The sequence below is a fragment of the Anomaloglossus baeobatrachus genome, chromosome 11, assembly GCF_048569485.1.
Source record: "Anomaloglossus baeobatrachus isolate aAnoBae1 chromosome 11, aAnoBae1.hap1, whole genome shotgun sequence".
Classification (NCBI taxonomy): Eukaryota; Metazoa; Chordata; class Amphibia; order Anura; family Aromobatidae; genus Anomaloglossus; species Anomaloglossus baeobatrachus.
Genome location: NC_134363.1, coordinates 52130402 through 52143786, shown reverse-complemented (window position 1 = coordinate 52143786; position 13385 = coordinate 52130402). Strand labels below are relative to the sequence as shown.

Here is a 13385-nt window from a genome sequence, read left to right as displayed (position 1 = left end):
TTCTGGGGAATTCCTGCTGAATCAGAGATTTTTCCTAGGAACTCAGACCTTCCCCAAGTGAGCAGATTCCAGTGCAGACTGTATATATCGTCACAAAACTGTAATAATGAAAATGAAGCAGATCATCAGGCAGAATACAGGCTGCTGGGTGCGGCAACCCAGCATCCTCTGCCAGGAAACTCATTACAGGGCCTTTCACGATCTAGGACGTATATATACGTCCTAGGTCGCCTCCCTTATCACCGTTTGCCTTTGCGTTGCGCTGTCTAGTGCTGGCGATAGAATGAGTTAACTGATAATCCATCAGCGAGCTTGTTTCTGAGGGTCTGATAGAATAACTAAATGTTATGGGGTTTTTTCTGATGTTGTTTATGACACCAACTCACATTGGTGAGCCTATAAAAGCCAAATAAATACTGTAGTCCTTAAAAGTGGACAGCTCCTTTAAGTAAAGAGGTGCTAAGCTATAGGGCGTGGCCGCCTAAAAGCTCCTCCCTTCAATCGACGTGTTCTCCTATAAGAGCCGGCCAGGCACTCTCATTCGACCAATAGGGTGTGAGCATGAAGCGCGTATGCTAATAAGTTAAGTTGGAAAAGTGACGCCATTTCCCACTGACACACCCTTCTTCCCCTCCCTCTGCTGCCGTCTTAATGGACATGAGCTTCCACCAATCAGAGCAATGCTCCAGACGTCGCCGTCCAATGGGCGGATGTGTAGGGCGGGACGAGCCCCTGCGGCGGATTTCCTGCTGTTCCCCTGCTTCTCCCTCAGCTTGTAGCTCTCACATTCCCCCGCTGTAGTGTATTAGTCAGCCGGGGCCGAGAACCGGAGCCGGGCGCCCGCTGCCATAGACCGAAGCCGCCGCTGTCACCGCTCCCGCCTTCCTCAGTGCAGTCGCCCCCGCCCAGGTCTGGTCTGCAGGAAACATGCCGGCCGTGTCTAAAGGGGACGGGATGCGGGGACTGGCCGTGTTCATCTCCGACATCAGGAACTGTAAGTGGGGCTCCGAGGGCACCGAGACGGGGCCTGAGACGGGCTGCGGCCTGCAGGTGGCGGGGCCTGCGGGGGTATGAATGGGGAGCAGAGCGGGGAAGATGGGGGAGCAGAGCCCAGGGGATAGGGGAGAGGATGGGGGAGCAGAGCCCAGGGGATAGGGGAGAGGATGGGGGAGCAGAGCCCAGGGGATAGGGGAGAGGATGGGGGAGCAGAGCCCAGGGGATAGGGGAGAGGATGGGGGAGCAGAGCCCAGGGGATAGGGGAGAGGATGGGGGAGCAGAGCCCAGGGGATAGGGGAGAGGATGGGGGGAGCAGAGCCCAGGGGATAGGGGAGAGGATGGGGGAGCAGAGCCCAGGGGATAGGGGAGAGGATGGGGGAGCAGAGCCCAGGGGATGGGGGAGAGGATGGGGGAGCAGAGCCCAGGGGATGGGGGAGCGGATGGGGGAGCAGAGCCCAGGGGATGGGGGAGCAGAGCCCAGGGGATGGGGGAGGGGATGGGGGAGCAGAGCCCAGGGGATGGGGGAGGGGATGGGGGAGCAGAGCCCAGGGGATGGGGGAGGGGATGGGGGAGCAGAGCCCAGGGGATGGGGGAGAGGATGGGGGAGCAGAGCCCAGGGGATGGGGGAGAGGATGGGGGAGCAGAGCCCAGGGGATGGGGGAGAGGATGGGGGAGCAGAGCCCAGGGGATGGGGGAGAGGATGGGGGAGCAGAGCCCAGGGGATGGGGGAGAGGATGGGGGAGCAGAGCCCAGGGGATGGGGGAGAGGATGGGGGAGCAGAGCCCAGGGGATGGGGGAGAGGATGGGGGAGCAGAGCCCAGGGGATGGGGGAGAGGATGGGGGAGCAGAGCCCAGGGGATGGGGGAGAGGATGGGGGAGCAGAGCCCAGGGGATGGGGGAGAGGATGGGGGAGCAGAGCCCAGGGGATGGGGGAGAGGATGGGGGAGCAGAGCCCAGGGGATGGGGGAGAGGATGGGGGAGCAGAGCCCAGGGGATGGGGGAGAGGATGGGGGAGCAGAGCCCAGGGGATGGGGGAGAGGATGGGGGAGCAGAGCCCAGGGGATGGGGGAGAGGATGGGGGAGCAGAGCCCAGGGGATGGGGGAGAGGATGGGGGAGCAGAGCCCAGGGGATGGGGGAGAGGATGGGGGAGCAGAGCCCAGGGGATGGGGGAGAGGATGGGGGAGCAGAGCCCAGGGGATGGGGGAGAGGATGGGGGAGCAGAGCCCAGGGGATGGGGGAGAGGATGGGGGAGCAGAGCCCAGGGGATGGGGGAGAGGATGGGGGAGCAGAGCCCAGGGGATGGGGGAGAGGATGGGGGAGCAGAGCCCAGGGGATGGGGGAGAGGATGGGGGAGCAGAGCCCAGGGGATGGGGGAGAGGATGGGGGAGCAGAGCCCAGGGGATGGGGGAGAGGATGGGGGAGCAGAGCCCAGGGGATGGGGGAGAGGATGGGGGAGCAGAGCCCAGGGGATGGGGGAGCAGAGCCCAGGGGATGGGGGAGAGGATGGGGGAGCAGAGCCCAGGGGATGGGGGAGCAGAGCCCAGGGGATGGGGGAGAGGATGGGGGAGCAGAGCCCAGGGGATGGGGGAGCAGAGCCCAGGGGATGGGGGAGAGGATGGGGGAGCAGAGCCCAGGGGATGGGGGAGAGGATGGGGGAGCAGAGCCCAGGGGATGGGGGAGAGGATGGGGGAGCAGAGCCCAGGGGATGGGGGAGAGGATGGGGGAGCAGAGCCCAGGGGATGGGGGAGAGGATGGGGGAGCAGAGCCCAGGGGATGGGGGAGAGGATGGGGGAGCAGAGCCCAGAGGATGGGGGAGCAGAGCCCAGGGGATGGGGGAGAGGATGGGGGAGCAGAGCCCAGGGGATGGGGGAGAGGATGGGGGAGCAGAGCCCAGGGGATGGGGGAGAGGATGGGGGAGCAGAGCCCAGGGGATGGGGGAGAGGATGGGGGAGCAGAGCCCAGGGGATGGGGGAGAGGATGGGGGAGCAGAGCCCAGGGGATGGGGGAGAGGATGGGGGAGCAGAGCCCAGGGGATGGGGGAGAGGATGGGGGAGCAGAGCCCAGGGGATGGGGGAGAGGATGGGGGAGCAGAGCCCAGGGGATGGGGGAGAGGATGGGGGAGCAGAGCCCAGGGGATGGGGGAGAGGATGGGGGAGCAGAGCCCAGGGGATGGGGGAGAGGATGGGGGAGCAGAGCCCAGGGGATGGGGGAGAGGATGGGGGAGCAGAGCCCAGGGGATGGGGGAGAGGATGGGGGAGCAGAGCCCAGGGGATGGGGGAGAGGATGGGGGAGCAGAGCCCAGGGGATGGGGGAGAGGATGGGGGAGCAGAGCCCAGGGGATGGGGGAGAGGATGGGGGAGCAGAGCCCAGGGGATGGGGGAGAGGATGGGGGAGCAGAGCCCAGGGGATGGGGGAGAGGATGGGGGAGCAGAGCCCAGGGGATGGGGGAGAGGATGGGGGAGCAGAGCCCAGGGGATGGGGGAGAGGATGGGGGAGCAGAGCCCAGGGGATGGGGGAGAGGATGGGGGAGCAGAGCCCAGGGGATGGGGGAGAGGATGGGGGAGCAGAGCCCAGGGGATGGGGGAGAGGATGGGGGAGCAGAGCCCAGGGGATGGGGGAGAGGATGGGGGAGCAGAGCCCAGGGGATGGGGGAGAGGATGGGGGAGCAGAGCCCAGGGGATGGGGGAGAGGATGGGGGAGCAGAGCCCAGGGGATGGGGGAGAGGATGGGGGAGCAGAGCCCAGGGGATGGGGGAGAGGATGGGGGAGCAGAGCCCAGGGGATGGGGGAGAGGATGGGGGAGCAGAGCCCAGGGGATGGGGGAGAGGATGGGGGAGCAGAGCCCAGGGGATGGGGGAGAGGATGGGGGAGCAGAGCCCAGGGGATGGGGGAGAGGATGGGGGAGCAGAGCCCAGGGGATGGGGGAGAGGATGGGGGAGCAGAGCCCAGGGGATGGGGGAGAGGATGGGGGAGCAGAGCCCAGGGCATGGGGGAGCAGAGCCCAGGGCATGGGGGAGCAGAGCCCAGGGGATGGGGGAGCAGAGCCCAGGGCATGGGGGAGCAGAGCCCAGGGGATGGGGGAGCAGAGCCCAGGGCATGGGGGAGCAGAGCCCAGGGGATGGGGGAGCAGAGCCCAGGGCATGGGGGAGCAGAGCCCAGGGCATGGGGGAGCAGAGCCCAGGGCATGGGGGAGCAGAGCCCAGGGCATGGGGAGCAGAGCCCAGGGCATGGGGGAGCAGAGCCCAGGGCATGGGGGAGCAGAGCCCAGGGCATGGGGGAGCAGAGCCCAGGGCATGGGGGAGCAGAGCCCAGGGCATGGGGGGGAGAGGATGGAGGAGCAGAGCCCAGGGCATGGGGGGGAGAGGATGGAGGAGCAGAGCCCAGGGGATGGGGGGGAGAGGATGGAGGAGCAGAGCCCAGGGGATGGGGGGGAGAGGATGGAGGAGCAGAGCCCAGGGGATGGGGGGGAGAGGATGGAGGAGCAGAGCCCAGGGGATGGGGGGGAGAGGATGGAGGAGCAGAGCCCAGGGGATGGGGGGGAGAGGATGGAGGAGCAGAGCCCAGGGGATGGGGGGGAGAGGATGGGGGAGCAGAGCCCAGGGGATGGGGGAATTTGTGAAATAACGTGGCTTGCACCTGAAGCTGTTGTGTGAATGATGTAGTAGGACCTGGCTCCCGTATAATCCGGAGGAGTGACCATATGAGGATTCCCCAGTGTTAGTGTATGGGTGTTTAATAGCGGTCTGTTCTTTTCTTCCTGTTCCGTCTGTACATTACACCGCTTCCTCGTCCCCATACTCGCGCACTGACCTGTTCTCTGGTCCTCGCTCGGGCTGTTGGGATGAGCTGCTGCCAGACAGCGGAGACTCTTATCTTTATGAGGATGAAGGATCGTGCACAGTAGAATCCCTCATCCTCTGATCGCAGCACCTGCATCCTCTGATCGCAGCACCTGCATACTTGTTGATGGTTGCCCGCACTCCGTGGGTTCGGCTGTTGTTTCTTTAATGTGTACAGACTTTTTTTTTTAAAATCTATTTGTATTAGTTTTCAAGACTATAAAACTTGGCTCGGAATCTAAAGCAGACTCCCACACAGAGGGAGAAGCCGTAATAAACAACACCAGTAATTAGTAAGAAAAAAAGGACATTATCGCATTGTTTTTTTTTACAAAGCCCAATAAATGCATTTTTATTATTAGCATACAGACTATTCACAACATAATGTTTCTTTCTTGTACCCTTGTGTATTTTCTATTTAAATCTGTGCCTCCAGCGTCGCATAGAAGAATGGGCAGTGCTTTTCTTACCCAACTAAAACTACATTTCCCGGCAGCACTTGCTTCTCCTCAGTGCTGCAGTCTCCACCCTCCCTTTCCTGTATTTTTCTGACTTTCCCCACCTCTAAGTTACCATCAAGCAATGTGTGAATTCACCTTGTGCTCCTGTGCACTTTGCTCCTGCCTAACATCATTTATCTTCTGCCATATGCATCACTGGCTATAGTGTGGTTTTTCATCATTAGTTGGTTTCTTGTAGGGCTCAACTCTCCTGCGCTCCCTCCACAACAGAGGAGCTTGTATTTAGGCATAGTTAGTGTCACACTGGGTATGGGGAAGTACCAAGCCAAAGGGAAGGGAAACTCTGCCTAGGGAAGGGGGAGATGGTGACCTCTGACTACACCTACAGCTGGGCCCTGGCTTCCCTCACCACCCTAGATAGGTTCCGCACCTATGCACCGAGCCGAATACCTGACCCTGAAATAGGGGGGGGGAACGGATGGGATGAGCACTTAGTCAACCCCACTAAGCTCTAAAGAATACACTGGGAATACAAATGGGAGTGAACGAATAACTTATCTCCAGATGACACACAGAGAAGAACTGTAAACAACAAAGTTTCTCCAGAAGAATTCAAGCCGACTGCATGCACTGAAGACTCGAGTATTCGACCCATCACAGGACGGAAGGGAATGAGTGGTTTTAAGCACACCAAGGGAAGTGCTGATAAAAAGCAGCTGAAAGGGTGAGGAACTTCTCAGGGTCCTAAAGGGATAAACCCCAAGCAGAAGAAATGCATAAGAAACCATATACACCAAGCCGGAATAATACAAGGTCAGAGAGCAGTTTGCATAGCCAAACGCTGCGACCTTCTATGGCCGAACACCACAGGACTTTGTCAACTGTGATAAATGATTGATTGCTCTCAGTGAGAGAAACAAAATTACAATCTTGTAGTTCTGATACCTTTTAATGGCCAACTAAAATAAATGAAGTTAAGGCCCAGTCACACACGACGACGACTTACCAGCGATCCCAAAAACGATACGTCCTGAAAAGGATCACTGGTAGGTCGCTGGTGAGATGTCACACAGTCAGGCCTTACCAACGACACAGGTCGCAGTAGCGACCTGTATAATGATCTCGGCGGTCATTGGGACCCTGTCACACAGCGTCAAACACAGCGAGGTGCCTTGCCCAGCAGGACATCGCTTTTGAAAAAAATGATCCTGACCATTCGGCAACGACTAGCGATCTCACAGCAGGGGCCTGATCGCTGGTAGCTGTCACACATAACGAGATCACTGGCGAGATCGTTGCTGCGTCACAGAAACTGTGACTCAGCAACAATCCCGTTTGCGATCTCGTGTGATGGGGCCTTTAGAGAGCAAGCTTTTGAGACTTCTCAGGTCTCTTCATCAGGAACACGTGACTGTCCCAGGAACCATGACAGTTATGTTTGTTGCCTGCAGCAGACAGATCAGTCATTTAAAACTGTACATTCTGCTTTTTGATGCATATAGCAAAGGATTATCTTCTGCCATTTGCATCAATAAAGCTGTATTTGCAATTTCAAAAAACTTGATTTGTAAGCAGAGGGTGAGAGGTGCAGGAGAGTTGATCTCTGTTAGGAATCTATCTGGTGGAGGTCACTTAGTACTGTACCTCGCTCTCTGACCGTCCAATAGAAAATGAATAAAGCAGCAGCCGGTATATGCATCTTGTGTTTCATTCACACCAGGGACTCTGGGCCCAGTTTTCTGGATCAGTGGAAACGTGATAAGTTTTTATTACCCTTTGAAGATTGGTTCACACACAGCAAATGGGTTGCAGAATTTTCTGCATTCGTGTTAATGGATAATGCCGAAATCCTATATTTTTGCCGCCAGAACATTAAAGTTTGCAACTGATTTTCAGCTTCTGCAGCGTGGGAATACCCTGCACAAACGCAGAATGATTCGTCAGCAGATTTCAGATCCTAAAAACTGTTGTACGGTACACATGTGAGCATCGGGGAAATGGTGAATAATGCAGCTTTCTAATACCATGAGATCAAGGGGTTGTCTCAAGTTCTCACATAGGCAAAAATTGGAAAAATGTGTAATTGTCTTCTGTTTATAAACTTTCAGTTTTTATGGGAGCTGTATTGGAATTATGTTCATAAATGGATTAAAAAAAAAAAATGCTGCGAACACACCACATATGATCATACTTGGTAGATATGGGGAACTACCAAGTGAACGGTGAGAAGGGAGGGAAGAGGATAACCCTTTGTTTAGGGGAGGGGAGATGGTGACCCCCCCCAATAAACCTTACTCTGGCTCCCCTAACGTCCCTAGATAGGTTTTTACAGCTATGTGATGAGCAGGATACCTGGCCCTTGCTAACCCTGTACTGGGCCCTAGGTAATAACTGGGTGGGATGAGCACTAGTCAACCCCACTAAGCCCTAACAAAGAAACAGGGGAAAGCAAACAAACAATTTCTCTCCAAGATGACAAGGAGAGTAACAGCAACATACAACACTGATTCTCCAGATGATTACAAGCCGCAATCAGGACTGTATAGAAACTAACTCTATCTCCAGCAACATACCAAGGGGAAATGCAGGTATATAAAGACAGAGGGTGAGGGATAATCGTTAAAAGCTGAAAGCAAAAGATCTCTGCAGGGTCCTAAAGGGGAAAGAGCAAAACGCTAACAGAGAAGACACACCACTCCATTCACACGAGGAACGGATGGAAAATCGAGGAGCAAATGCAGCGACCTTTTGCAAACAAACAACTTCTCTCTAAGATGATTTAGGGAGAGCAACAGCAACATACAACATTTCTCCAGATGACCATTTACAATCAGGACCGTATAGAAGCTTAACTCTATCACCAGCAACATACCAAGGGGAAATGCAGGTATAGAAACACACAGACGATTAATAATATAATAATGATTAGCAGCTGAAAGGAAAAGATCTCTGCAGGGTCCTAAAGGGGAAAGAGTAAAACCCAACAGAGAAGACACACAAGACTCCATTCACACCACAGAGGAAAGGATGGTAAATCGTGGAGCAAACGCAGCGACCGTCTGCAGCCAGACACCACACGGCTTGTCTTGTCTAACGTGACACACCGTGACAATACCATTCGGAGTTTGTGTCCATTAGTGCCGCCTCTGCACTCCGTCTGGGGAGCCTGGGACCGATAACGATGATTCTCCTCTTGCCTGTACTCTAATATTACGACGGTTACCTGGACACGTGGTTATTGCTCTTCATTAGGACCCTCCGCAGTGCACAGGGTGGGGTTCATTTATGTATTTCCTGCCATTGTCTGTCCCTTAAATTGCTTTTTATCTCGTTTCCCTTTTTTTTTCTGCATGTGTCAAAGTTGCAAAATTGAATCTTTCCACAGGGGAGAAGGAGATGTTACAAGTCACCGTGCATTAATCACGCTCATACAATTAGATAATTTGCTTCTCTTCTTTGACCTGTTCACTCACACTCCCAAATGAGTCTGGATTCATTGAGCCCCTTCTTCCACAAATCTGTTGTGTGTGAACATGCGCTAAATCTGCCGCAGAGCAATAGTGTAAAAAAGTGCAAGCAATTAAAGGGGTTGTCCGGGTTTGTCTTAGGCTTGCACGTCTGCGTATTGAATGCTTTTAGCACTGCAGCGTAACGGCATGCGTCCTGCGTCCCCAGCACAATCTATGAAGATTGTGCATAATCCAACCGCACGTTACGCTTTAGAGCGCAGCGATTCGAATGCTGAAATTTTGATCAAAACGCTGCGTTCTAAAAAGCAACATGACGTTTCTTTTGTGCGTTCCGGATGCTTTTCCCATTCTATCTATGGCAGAGCAAGCATCCAGAGCGCATGAATTCTGCATTCAACAATGCATCCAGAGCGCATGAATTCTGCATTCAACAATGCATCCAGAACGCATGAATTCTGCATTCAACAATGCATCCAGAACGCATGAATTCTGCATTCAACAATACATCCAGGACGCATGAATTCTGCATTCAACAATACATCCAGAACGCATGAATTCTGTATTCAACAATACATCCAGGACGCATGAATTCTGCATTCAACAATGCATCCAGAATGCAACTTTTTGGCTCGTTCTGAAACGCACGAACGCTGCGCAAGATTTGGCACGGCAGAACGCAGACGTGCGCACATACCCTTACTCTTAGATTGAATCAATGAGGGGTCGATACTCGGCACGAGTTGGAGCAGTTGGGTCAATAATTATGGCCATTGGACAGGAACCCTTAGAACCCCTCCTGGCATCCGTGGCTCTTCTTTGATTAGTCAGCCTGGCACGTTATCGCCTGTTCATCATGCCACAATGATGATGTTGTGCCTGACTGGTTAATCAAAAGAAGAACCGCAGGAGGTCGGAGACTGTGCTTGGGGCTCCCGTTTGAGGGCTTCCGTTTGAGGGCTTCACATTACATGAACTCTACCCGGCACCCACACTGTTTAGCTCTGAAGCTGAGCTGCAGTTTGTACAGAGGGTGACTCCGTGTAGCGCCGGCATCTCTGCAGAGCCCCGGCCGGATTGTGTCCTTTCCCGCACTTCCCCGGCCATCCACGTGTGCTGTTGCCTCCTTCCCCTCCAGGGCACTGTACATGCCGCAAAGGGTTCTTGGGAGTGAACCTAAAACGAGCGTGCGCACACCGGCCCTCCTCTTAAAGGGACGACGTGCTATTTCCAAGAAATGTTTCTTAGCCTATGACTGAGAGACACTGTATTTAAGGCACCCTCCCATTAGGGGAGGTGCCTGCTCAACGCATCTAGTTAGTCAGTCAGTCTTCAGTCTGCTTCCTAGCTAGTTCTCAGGGCCTGTGCTCCTGTCTTGCTATCCCTGAGTCAGTCTCCACTACCTGCCTTCCCATGCCAGTGTCCCCCTGCCGTGCCCTCCATTCCTGTCTATACCTGCCTCAGTCACCTAATCTGTATTCGTCTATTCCTGAGTCCGTCACCTGTCCTGGCAGTCAGCTGCCATACCCCTGATCACTGCCCTGGGAGTGGCACCTGGCGTCCGCTCCGCGGTGCGTGCTTAGTTAAGCCCCTCCCACTAAAGAGTAAATCCGGAGGCCCCTTGTGTTCCAGTGGGTCCATAACCTCGCTCACTGCCCTTACACCGGCCGTGGGTGTTACACCCCGCTTCTGGGGGGGTTGTCCTTTGTGCTCACAGGCGAACACCGCTGCTTATTCCCCTCTCCCTGTTGAGAACGCATGGATGCTCAACAAATCTGAGCGTGCGTGTCTAGCTGTGTATAGGCGAGATTACCTATTTATGTATGCAGTCTCTGCAGTCATGCATTACTCCCATCTGTCTTCTTCCTATTCCTCCCCAATGTGCAAGGAGACGAGGATCCCTGACTGCAGCATCAGACTACAGACTTTGTTTATAGTCTGTAACCATAGAAACGCATAGACCTGCATGGGAGCCTTAGACCTAAAAGGCCAGAATATTTTTATTTATTTATTTTTTTAATTAAAGTGCCTAGGAGCAATAAAAATCTGGTTATTAAAAATGGAGATGACATTTTCATATACGAAAAAAAAAGAATCTCCAACACGGCAGCTACAATAATTTACGGATCAAGCGATGAGCACCAGGATCGTCATTCAGGGTAATCATCACATCACACACGTAGCTGGTGGAAACAAATTGGATAAATGCTGAAGGCTGCGGCTGCACGGGGCGATCAGTCATGTTGGACATAGTGAAATTTAGTCTTCAAATGTTTCCAAAGAGGAAAAAGGCAAATGACCCTGCGATTGTTCCAACAGCCGGGAGCTTGTCATAGTCGCAAGTCTGCGTGTTACTTTTTTTTTCTTCAGTCCTTTAAAGGGAGTCTGTCAGCAGGTTTTTGCAGTGTAATCTGAGAGCAGCATGACGAAGGGGCAGAGACCCTGATTCCAGCAATGTCACTTTACTGGATGTTGTAGTTGTGATACAATCAATTTTCTGTGCTACAGATATCTGAATGCTGAGCTGTGTATAACCCAGCCCACAACACTGATTGGCAGCTTTTTGTGTACATTGTATATGGACAGAAAGCTGCTAATCATTGATGGTGGAGGTAGGGTTGGACCAGGAGTGACGAGACACCTATTCCCGTAATGATGATCTCCAGATGATAAAACAATGTAGTGCAGCAACACAACACAGACCAGTACGTGACAATCTATAGATTCAGGGTCACAGCCCTCATATCATACTGCACTCGAGTACATAGCAAAATCCTGCTGACTGATTCCCTTAAATCTAATGACACAGACAATTTTCTTTTCTTGCATTGTTTCCCCCCCCCCCCTTCCCTAGAGACCTCATTTGATCATAGCTATACTATAGCAGATCCCCATCTGCTATAACAAAATATTCCCACCCTGAAATCTTGTTGTAGGGGAAGGATGGAGCAGTGGGCACCAGAATAACGCCCCCCTTCATCCCTGTCAGAATTGAGCCACTTATATACCAGTCTTTGAATGTGGCATTTAATTGTTTTACACAGCAGCGATTGGAGCTAGCTCTAATCACTGCTTATAGAGGCAAGTGCTAGCTGCATAACACAGCCGGCACCTACCTGCTACCTTTCCTAGGACACTTAAGTAGGGTTACACATGTGGTCAAAATTGTTGGTACCCCTCGTTTAATGAAAGAAAAACCCACACTAGTCACAGAACTTGCATCTGACAAATGTAATAATAAATAAAAAAAATCTATGAAAATGAACAAATGAAAGTCAAACTTTGCTGCTTTTCTGCTTCCACACAATTAAAAAAATAAATAAAAATAAAATAAAACTCATGAAACAGGCCTGTACAGAAATGATGGCGCCCCTGAAAATAATGTGACAAAAGGGACCTGTTAAATCAAGGTGTGTCCACTAATTAGCATCACAGGTGTCTACAATCCTGTAATCAGTCAGTGGGCCTGTATATAGGGCTACAGATACTCACTGTCCTTTTTAGTGACATGGTGTGTACCACACTCAACATGGACCAGAGGAAGCAAAGGAAAGAGTTGTCTCAGGAGATTAGTAAGGAAAATGAGGCTGGGTTTTTCTTTCATTCAACGAGGGGTACCAATAATTTTGACTACGTGTGTATTTATCAGCTGCCAGAGGGGGAAGGAGATCAACTGACTGCCAGCATATACCCAGCTTATAGACTTCTGCAGTTAAGTGACATTTGGTCACATGACTCTGAAGTCATCACAGGTCCTTAAACAATTTGAACCTCGGACTATAACTTGCGTCCCTAAGAGGGGGGGGGGCCTGATAAATGCCGGCCCTGACTGTAACTAGGACTTATTTTTTGGAGCATGACTTATATTCCAATCATACTCGTAAAATCAAGCAAGGGCTTATTTTCAGGTTAGGCGTTACTTTTGGGGGAAACACGGTATTACACTTCCTCTCTTGTGTTCAGACAAGACACCCCCCCCCCCCCCCACCATTCCATTGAAGGGTGCGTCACATGTGCCGAAAGCATTGTGGCATGAAGGTGCAGCCCCAATGCACAGAATAGTGCAATACCTGGATAAATTGGGGGGGGGGGTGTGTTTTTTTCTAATATAAAAGGAGCAGATGCAGCAACAAAAGTAAGAGACCCCCCCCCCCCCCCCTGGCTTCTGCTGCACCTTTTCTAGTATTTCGGCATGAGATTGGATCTGGCATGTCTTTTACATGCAGGTTTGGGGCTTCTGTTGCGCATCCGCTGGATCAGGTTTATATACCATATATAAAAATATATATACCGTGTATATATGTGTAAAATATATGTATATACAGTGCTGGCCAAAAGTATTGGCACCCCTGCAATTCTGTCAGATAATACTCAGTTTCTTCTTGAAAATGATTGCAATCACAAATTCTTTGGTATTATTATCTTCATTTAATTTGTCTTCAATGAAAAAAAAAATAAAAATTGTCATAAAGCCAAATTGGATATAATTCCACAACAAACATAAAAAAGGGGGTGGACAAAAGTATTGGCACTGTTTGAAAAATCCTGTGATGCTTCTCTAATTTGTGTAATAACAGCCTCTGTAACTTACCTGTGGCACCTAACAGGTGTTGGCAATAATA

At 52.6% G+C, this 13385-nt stretch overlaps 1 protein-coding gene across 3 annotated transcripts in view; it reads left to right on the top strand.

Moving 5' to 3' along the window:
- The first annotated feature begins 718 nt into the window (after positions 1 to 718).
- The window catches only part of LOC142256663 (AP-2 complex subunit alpha-1), a 225657-nt gene continuing 212990 nt past the window's right edge, over positions 719 to 13385 (top strand). For all 3 annotated transcript variants that reach the window (XM_075328480.1, XM_075328479.1, XM_075328478.1), the window contains exon 1: positions 719 to 994. In XM_075328480.1, the coding sequence (XP_075184595.1) occupies positions 928 to 994 (67 nt within the window). In that variant the 5' untranslated portion in view covers positions 719 to 927. The remainder of the gene's footprint in view (positions 995 to 13385) is intronic.